This window comes from Microchirus variegatus (assembly GCF_963457635.1).
Source record: "Microchirus variegatus genome assembly, chromosome: 5".
NCBI lineage: Eukaryota > Metazoa > Chordata > Actinopteri > Pleuronectiformes > Soleidae > Microchirus > Microchirus variegatus.
In genome coordinates, this window is record NC_139806.1 from 30,270,799 (window position 1) to 30,281,187 (window position 10,389).

Below are 10,389 nucleotides of genomic sequence, written 5' to 3' on the forward strand. Positions count from 1 at the left end.
AACAATTAAACACAAGGAACCAAATTAATCAACACCGATCATTTTTTTAAAACTTTAAAATAAACAAAAATCAAACTATATTAATTTGCCCTAATTCAACTTTAAATTTAAAACTCAAAATCAATCCACTGTTTTTATTCATTTATTTATAAATCACACATTTGAACTTCGTCACCAATGATTGAACCTCAATAAAATCAGCCTTTAAAAAAGGCGACAAAAAGACTCCTCCTCCTCCTCCTCTCACGTGCAGAACCTCATTTGAAATGTCCACGTTTTTTCACGTTTCGCTACTTTCTCCGTGACTCAGCGATATTTCCTGCGCAGTCACGGGTTCACGCTCATCTGGAGGTGACCGCGGCTCATTCGGCGCCGTTCACTGTCCGAAAAGACGCGCAGGTAAAAGGCCGCGAACCGGATAAGACGGTTCATCGTCGACGAGAAACACATGACGGAGACAGGCGGGGAGCGGCTTTGATTGGACGCTGTTGTCAATGAGGTTTGGCAGCAGCGTGACTTTTTAAATGGAGCCGCTTGTCCCGGGTCAGTCCCGGGTTTGTCAGTGCGGTGTGAAGAGTCGGTACAGACCTGGAGGAGAGCAGCGGGCTCTGAGCCGTTTCCACGCCTCTCGACGACATGTCTTTTCTGCGGTGCAGGTTTGGCGCCTTCTCTTCAGACGGACAGACGCCATTGTTGCGGCTTCCGCTGCTTTTTAATGAGACGCACCTGCGCGGAGGGGGCGGGGCCTACGCGGTTCACCTGTGCGACATGTTTTTGTTGTTGTTGTTGAGTTTTGTCTGTTTATGAATGAGCTTGAAATGATGACTCTGCAAGAAAAAGTTTAAACAAACAAACAAAAATGCTGCATCCGGGATTTAAACAGAGGATCTTTAGATTATGAGGTAGATGTAATGAACCTAATCTGAACTTAATTAACTTAAACTTAGATAAAGATAACTTTATATTTTAAAGGTCTGAGTTTAAGTTTGTTTAAAACTGGTCTTGCAATTAAATTAAGATGAAGGTCAATTTAATTAGATTAAGGTTTGTTTTCAGTTAAAGGTGAAGTAAGTAGTTTATAGTGCCATCTAGAGGAGAGGCTAAAATTTACAACAAAGACCTGCTCCTCTGCTCACCCCCTCCCTTCCCTGAGCGCTACGGTATCCTCAGCTGGTCAAATGTCGTCCTCGTCGTCTTTCTCCGTGTCAGCAGATGAGGTTCGTGAGGTGAGGGAGAGGGCGAGCTACCGCGGCCGTAGCAGACGAAGCGGAGAGAGAGGAGGCGGGACTTCTGCTACAAGTAAAGAGACGCTTGATTTGTTCTCTCGCGTTTGTCCTTACAGGCTCCGGTAGAAACATGGCGTCTCGCTGCTAACAGTGGCTATGCAACCGCGACCCGCGACCATGTTATTTTACATGACTTTTTGAAACACTACGAAAATGAAACAAAAACTATTATACAGCGACTAGACAATGCAGGAGCACATAATATGTATAAAAAAGTGGATTTTGGGTCATATAAACCCATAAATACTACACATTGTCCCTTTAAGGGGCGGTTCAAAGTTGAGATTTAACTTTATATATATACTTATACACATATATACACACGTATATATATGTGTACATATACACACGTATATGTGTGTGTATATATATATATATTTATACATATATACGTGTGTAAAAATATATACACACACGTGTATATGTGTGTGTATATACACATACATACGCACACATATATACACATACACACGTGTGTATATATACATATATATATACACGTGTATATATACATATATATATACACGTATATATACATATATATATATATACACGTGTATATATACATATATACACACACACTTGTATATATATATATGTATAAATATATATATACACACATATGTGTGTATAATATATAATATATAATTAACGTGTAATTAACACAGGATGATTAATTTGTGTAATTAACGCGTTATTTTTTTAACGCATTAACCCACTTTCTCACTTTCATCACGCTTCGAGTGGACGTGCAGTTATGAACAGGCAAGACAGGCAACTGCTTGGGGCCCCAAGTCGATAGGGGGGACCCGACACTCGGACCTTAATGCATCAGTGAGCAGCTGCATCCCCGTCTCCCTTAAACAACAATGGTTGATTTGCAATGATATCTCGGTCGGAAACCTCCCTAAAGAGGCCCCACGTCACCTCACGCTAACCTGTGTGAAGCTGAAGGAAAATGAAGAGGAGTTATCAGTCAGGAAGTAAGAAGAGGAAGAAAAAAAGAAAGAAAGACACACAGTTGTAAGTGGCGCTGCTGGTGCAGATAATGATATAATCACAACATTAACAGTCACTGTCTAACTAACGGGGACACAGACAGTAGCTAACATTAGCGTCAGAATGCTAGCTGATGCTAAAGCTAACTAGTAGAAGCAGTGCTTCTCCTGCTGTGGGTTTAGTTCCCCCAAGAAAACTATTTAACTTCTATACTTATTATAATGTGAGTTATTTACAGTGCAATGTGTAGTTTAAAAAAACAGTATTTTATATTTATTTATATTGTCTTATGTGGGTTCTTTACAATGTAATGTTTATTTTTTACTAAATTTGTATCCTACAACAATATAAAGGGAAAATTAGTATTGTTCTGGCATATTTACGAATGGTAATTAATCGTGATTAATCCACAGCTACCATGTGATTAATCTGATTAAAAATGTTAATCTTTTGACAGCCCTAGTATATATATTTATACATATATACGTGTGTAAATATATATATATACACACGTATATATATTTAAACACATATATGTGTATATATACACACACATGTATATATATATATACAGATATATATACACACACACACACACATGTATATATGTATATATATATCTGCACACATATAGACGTATATATACACACACGTGTATACACATATGCAGATCCACACGTATATATATATATATATACATATATACACACGTGTATATATACATATATACACACGTGTATATATACATATATACACACGTGTATATATACATATATACACACGTGTATATATACATATATACACACGTGTATATATACATATATACACACGTGTATATATACATATATACACACGTGTATATATACATATATACACACGTGTATATATACATATATACACACGTGTATATATACATATATACACACGTGTATATATACATATATACACACGTGTATATATACATATATACACACGTGTATATATACATATATACACACGTGTATATATACATATATACACACATGTGTATATGTATATACATATACACACGTATATATATATATATATATATACACACACACGACTTTCCTTTGACTCTTCACATCAAACAAAAACAAAGTTTATTCAAATAAATTCAGTAAATAACAACAGAGATTAAAGTGTCCGTTGTCCTCTCTCTTTGTTTGTCTCAGTGTCGTCCGTCTCTCTATGACCGACCACACACACGCACACACACACGCACGCACGCACGCACGCACACACACACGCACGCACACGCACACACGTTTCTGACAGGAAGCTGCAGCGGGCAAACGCCACCGCTACACACAGATGGCTGACTCTACCAAAATAAGAGCCTGTGTTGGTGGCTGTGAATGTTTTGGAGGAAACGTCAGTGACTCTTCTTTGACGAGCCGAAGCCTGTGAAGCCCATCACCGCTGCCATGTCCTCGTCCACCTCCACCTCACCGTCGTCCTCTGCTCGCCGCTTCCTCTCCTTCTGCTTCTCTTTCTTGTACGCCTTTGCTTTCTCCTCCTGAAACAGAGGAAACATTCAGGATTCTTCCTCCTCACTCTCCCACACCAAAGTCCATAGAGAAAACTAGTGATTTTAACATCACAGCACACAGGAGTTCACAGGAGTTGTTGATCCACTGCTGCCTGATGATTGATTTGATTGATTTGAGTGAATTCAGCTTTTAAAATATTTACTTTAGACTTAACTCAGTGACACAAAGTGACCACATGAGGCAGCAGAGGACCAGCAGCTGCTGTGTCCCTGTGAGCTAAAATCACTGGTTTTCTATCTCTATGGACTTTGGTGTGGGAGAGTGATTGAGTGAGTGGTTAAATGTCCTCCTCCTCCTCCTCACCTCTTCCCTCAGCTCCTTCATGCGCTCCTCAAAGTCGTACTCCTTCTGCTTCTCCTCCAGCTTCTTCTTGTTCGCCTCAAAACGTTTCTTCACCTGATCCAGAGACGAGCGCTCGACACGCATCGACATGCCCAGGTTCCTCTGGTCTGTGCACACACACACACACACACATTACAAACCCTTAGAAAGACTGTTGGTGTGTGTATATAATATGTGTGTGCGTGTGTCTATGTGTGTGCACGTGCGTATATATGCGTGTGTACAGGGTTTCCCTCAGTGTATTATGAGCCAGGCTTAGCACTTTTTTTTTTATACACCACAGATTTTTCTATACCTGGGAACAAGGGCGCATGCTCTCCCATTTAATCAGCGCAGCGCTGCCTTGTTCAGGTGCTGATTGAAACCCAAGTCACACCATCAAGTGTGTCATTATTACAGTTACATTGTTCTTGTCAATAAAGATGTTACATTTAGGGATGCGCCGATAATTCAGCGGCCGAAACACAGCGAGTTCATTGTGGAACAAAAACTATTAAACGCTGGAAAGTTTCTTTGCGCAAAAGCGAAACTTGGCTGCATACGAAGCAGATTATGAACTCACCGCGACATTCACTTCACACCAGAGAACATTGTCTCTCTCTTTGACTAACTAAAGAACTAAAGACATCAGCTCATCCGATGATCTGTTATTCCATTAATTACACATTGTATACACATTGTGTGTGTGTGTATATGTGTGTATATATGTGTGTGTGTGTGTATATCTGTGTGTGTATGTGTGTAATAACTTAAATAAAAATAACATTATTTCCGTTTGATTTATTATCGGGGTCTGAACAATGTTTTATTTTGAAAAATACCGACCGGATTCCCTCCGTTACATCCGTCTATGATTTACTCTTGACACATCCTGAGGGAGATCGCTGGCCAGAGTGTTTGCAGCGAGAGCCGCTGCATCGATTTCTCTCAGAAAAGAAGTCACCGCTGCAGCACATTTCAGTGACACGGAGTGAGTCGCAAAACTTGCTTACTTGTGCAATGTTTTCAGGGTACACACCTACAGAAAAATAATAAATGAAGTAATGGCCAGACCTCACTCACTCGCACTCGTTACTCTCTCTCTCTGCGCCCGCTCGCCCGCGCTCTCGGCGCATACTGATTTTGAGGAACAACAAACAAAAGCTGAGCGCTGATCAATAGTTTTGTGCAAGCAATTTGAGTTCCTGACTCTTGTTCCAAATATGACAGGCTTCATTCAGCGATTGAAACAAATATATCAACATTAATGAACCGTTTACAGCTGTTTTGTGTATCTTATTTTGAAGGCACGTTTAAGCGTTACCATGGCGACCAGAGAGCGTTAGGGGGCCGGTCCGTGAAAATATTTCCTGACATTAAACCGGTCCGTGGAGCAAAAAAGGTTGGTGACCGCTGCTCTAAAGCAAACCCTCCCCAATCCCAGATCTACTGAATCAGCTGAACACAGAGTTTGTTGTCTACCATTTCACCACTAGATGTCACTGAAATGAACCTTTGAATGAATGAACCCATGTTCAATACAATTGGCAAAGTGGTTCAATACTGCTTCACTGCTTCATTTGAGCATCACTACTTTACAGACTGGACGCAGCTTTAGCGTTATTCTGCCCCCTACAGTCTGAAGACGTATCTGCATTTAAGGGGTGTCCCATTTCTAAGTGACAAATAACCCTCAACATTTGGTTTTGAGGGCCAGTTCAGATTAAGGGTTGAGCTTGAGGGTTAAGATAGGAATTGGCCCCAAGTTCTCCTTGGAATAAAGACTCTGAGAGTCGATCAGGTACGAGTAGATATCAGGTCACTTCGTCTCTTCATTAATCCACTCAGCGGCGTCTAAAGCATCTGTGTCATCAGCTGTCTCACATTCACCAGGTGAATTTATTTTAAAGTATAACTTTCTTCATCTCTGGGAGACAAACTGCTGTCGTATGAGGAAAACATCTGCTTTTCTTTAGTCTGAATTCATACATGAGAGACGACTAACAACACTGAGAGGTGACCTTCAGTGTGTGTGTGTGTGTGTGTGTAGATCTGTGCGTGTGACATGAACTCACGTTTCTTTCCGTTGATGTGATCCAGAAAGTTGATGGAGTCTTTGACGACACAGTCACACACATTACAGTAATAACTGAGAGAGGAGGGGAGGAGAGGAGGAGAAGAGAACATTAATACACAGGATTTAAGGTGAAAAGCTCATTTTAAAACCTGTAAACACAATTAAAGGTTGAAGTCTTATTTATAAGACTTTTAAACTCAGGATTTAGTGACTTGATTTAAGAATTTTTAATTTTAATTGTAATTTTTAAGATCTTTAAACACAGAAGTTAAGGATGAATTGTAGTTAAGACCTTTAAATAGAGGATTTAATGATTAATTGTGATTTTAAGAGCCTTATAACACAGAATTTAAGGATTATTTTAAAAGTTGAGACCTTTAAATAAAGGATTTAAGGATTAATTGTGATTTTAAGAGCCTTATAACACAGAATTTAAGGATTAATTGTAAAGTTAAGACCTTTAAATGAAGGATTTAAGGATTAATTGTGATTTTAAGAGCCTTATAACACAGAATTTAAGGATGAATTGTAAAGTTAAGACCTTTAAATGAAGGATTTAAGGATTAATTGTTATTTTAAGAGCCTTTAAACACAGGATTTAAGGATTAATTGTAAAGTTAAGACCTTCAAATGAAGGATTTAAGGATTAATTGTGATTTTAAGAGCACTTCAACACAGAATTTAAGGATTATTTGTAGTTAAGACCTATAAATAAAGGATTAATTGTGATTTTAAGAGCCTTTAAACACAGAATGTAAGGATTAATTGTAAAGTAAAGACCTTTAAATAAAGGATTTAAGGATTAATTGTGATTTTAAGAGCCTTTAAACACAGAATGTAAGGATTCATTGTAAAGTTAAGACCTTCAAATGAAGGATTTAAGGATTAATTGTTATTTTAAGAGCACTTCAACACAGAATTTAAGGATTATTTGTAGTTAAGACCTTTAAATAAAGGATTTAAGGATTAATTGTAATTTTAAAGGTTAAATGGTGTTTTTTAAAGATAACTGAGGCTCTGTGGTTGCTCCGTGATGAAACATATCATCTGCTGACTGTGTCGTACCCGCCCATCTCGGCCTGAGGCGTGGTCTTAGTGATGACGATGGTCTTCCCCAGTTTAGACTCCAGGTCCACTTTGTAGTCTCTGTGACGCAGGAGCTCACGTTTGATGGGAGGAGCCACTTTTCCTGAGAGAGAGAGAATGTGAGAGTGAAAACATGGAGAGGAAGAGGAAGAAGACACCACTCTCTCTCCGTCTCCTCACCATCTCTCCTCTCCTTGTCTCGCTCCTCCGTGATTCGCTTCTGTGCCAGGTTTTCATACTCGTCTTTGTCCCACTTCCGACGGAAGTCGTTCTTACTGGACTGAAGGAGGAAGAGAAAAGACACAACATTTACCTCCTCAAAGGTCTTTTTAAACTGAGTAACAGTCAAAGGAAATGTTCATTTAAGACCTTTTAACACAGGTTTGAGTATTGTGATTTTAAAAGCTTTTTAACACAGGATTTAAGGATAATTTGTTTAGTTAAGACCTTTGAACACAAGATTTAAGTATTCATTGTGATTTTAAGACCTTTAAATGAAGGATTTAAGGATTATTTGTTAAATTAAGACCTTTTAACACAGGATTTAAGATTAAATTGTGATTTTAAGACCTTTAAATTAAGGATTTTAGAATTAATTGTGATTTTAAGAGCCTTTTAACACAGGATTTAAGGATTATTTGTTATTTTTAAGATCTTTAAATGCGGGATTTAAGGGTTGATTGTGATTTTAAGAGCCTTTAAATACAGAATTTAAATATTGTTATTTTTAAGACCTTGGAATGAAGGATCTAAGGATCAATAGTAAGTTTAAGAGCTTTTAACACAGGATTTAAGATTAAATTGTAATTTTTAAGATCTTTAAATGTGGGATTTTAGAATTAATTGTGATTTTAACAGCCCTTTAACACAGGATTTAAGGATTATTTGTAAAGTTAAGACCTTTTAACACAGGATTTAAGGATTATTTATTAAGTTAAGACCTTTTAACACAGATCTTTAAATGTGGGATTTTAGATTTAATTGTGATTTTAGGAGCCTTTTAACACAGGATTTAAGGATTATTTTTCATTTTTAGGATCTTTAAATGCGGGATTAAAGGGTTGATTGTGATTTTAAGAGCCTTTTAACACAGAATTTAAATAATGTTATTTTAAGACCTTGGAATGAGGGATCAATTGTAAATTCAAGACCTTTAACAGAGGATTTAAGGATTATTTGTAAAGTAAACTGATCGATCAACACATCTGTCTGATCATTGGGCCAATTTTTACAGTAATAACTGAGAGAGAAGAAGAGGAGGATGAGGTCAATCAAACACAGTCCAGTGGCTCATTATTATGCTTTAAAACACAGGATTTAAGGTGAAATAGTCATTTTAAGACCTGTAAACGCACAATTAACGCTTAAAGTCTTATTTATAAGACTTTTAAACTCAGGATTTAGTGATCGAGACCTTTAAATACCCCATTTGAGCACCCGTCGTCATCATTAATTGTAAAGTTAGGACCTTTTGATACAGGATTTAAGGAAAAAATGTCATTTATAAGATCTTTAAATGCTGGACTTAAGGGTTAATTATGATTTTAAGATTCACAGAATTTAAGGATTGTTAATTGGAAGAGCTTTAAATACCTGATTTTAGGATCAACTGTAAGTTTAAGACCCTCTAATACAAGATTTAAGGATTATTTGTAAAGTTAAGACATTTATATGAAGGATTTTTTTTAACTGCAGCACAAGCTGATAATAATTTAGCGAGTGGCAAATTATTGTAAATTATGATGAAAGTTTTGATAAATAGTAATAAATGCTGCTCGACTGTTTTATTATGCATTTAAGATTCAGCTACATACGTTTTTTACGTACGTGATTTGAATTTAAAATGCATAAAATCATTATCAAGCTGCAACGAATATCCAACCGACTGATTTCTAAATTAACCATTTAGATAATTAGTTTGACTGATTTTAACAGCTTCTTAAATGTAAATATTTCCTGGTTTCTTTGCTCCATCAGAGAAATCATGGATAAGTGGATAATTCAAGTTTGTGGACAAAAACAAGACATTTGAGAACATCATCACTAATCATCATAAACCGGTTATCCAATCCAATCCAACTTTATTTATAAAGCACTTTGAAAACAGCTTAAACAACGTGCTGTGCATCAGAGATAAATAAATAAAACATACAAACGTGTGACCCAATAGACCCTAGAACAACAAAACAATAAAAATACTGTAGAAAATATAAAAACAGTACAAATAAACAGGTCACACAAATAATCGTTAGTTGCAGCCATACACACATACGTTTCAAATGAAAAGCGAAAACCCTTACTTTGGTGAGCGTTCAGCAGGCTAAACCTAGCTATCTGCGTTAGCTCGGGCGCCGGGACGGAGCGCGAGAAACGCGATTTTAAAAACAGTTTACGTGTGATTCATCTGCGCCGATAATGTCTCTCATAAACTAGGAAACACCTACCACTCACGGAAAGTCTCACACTCGATATATTTTACACTTTTAACACGAAAAACCTTCTCAGAGCACAGACTCACCCCACTGCCGGACGCCATCTTGTTTGCTTTGTGACACAAACCGGTGACGGAACGGAAGTAGGTTTGGCGGCGACGGGCGCCCCCTTCAGGTGCGGAGGCGCACAGCGAGTCCGACTGAAATTGTGTTTTTCCAGAATAGAACGGACGAACGTTCTTTTTTTCTTTTCTTTTTTTCCCCGTCGTTATTATATTTAATGATTTATAATCATGTCAATCATGTGATTTCAAGACATTTAAATGAAGGATTTAAGGATTAATTGTAAGTTTAAGACATTTTAACACAGGATTTAAGGATTATTTGTAAAGTTAAGACCTTTAAATTAAGGATTTAAGGTTCATTTGTCATTTTTAAGATCTTTAAATGAAGGATTTAAGAATTAATTGTGATTTTAAGACCGTATAACACACAACATAAAGATTATTTGTAAAGTTAAGAGCCTTTTAGCACAGGATTTAAGGATTATTTTTTAAATTAAGACCTTTAAATGAAGGATTTAAGGATTATATTGACAAGCTAATTCATTAAATCAA

At 37.1% G+C, this 10,389-nt stretch overlaps 1 protein-coding gene across 1 annotated transcript; it reads right to left on the reverse strand.

The window, feature by feature from the left end:
• Positions 1 to 3,395: 3,395 nt before the first annotated feature.
• On the reverse strand, positions 3,396 to 9,884 carry zmat2 (zinc finger, matrin-type 2). The gene is made up of 6 exons (XM_083889114.1): positions 9,859 to 9,884; positions 7,521 to 7,620; positions 7,320 to 7,443; positions 6,253 to 6,326; positions 4,160 to 4,305; positions 3,396 to 3,822 (listed from the first exon to the last, which is right to left on the reverse strand). Exons 1-6 carry the CDS (start codon positions 9,874 to 9,876, stop codon positions 3,679 to 3,681), a joined length of 606 nt encoding a protein of 201 aa, XP_083745240.1. The 5' UTR covers positions 9,877 to 9,884; the 3' UTR covers positions 3,396 to 3,678.
• Positions 9,885 to 10,389: the final 505 nt, after the last annotated feature.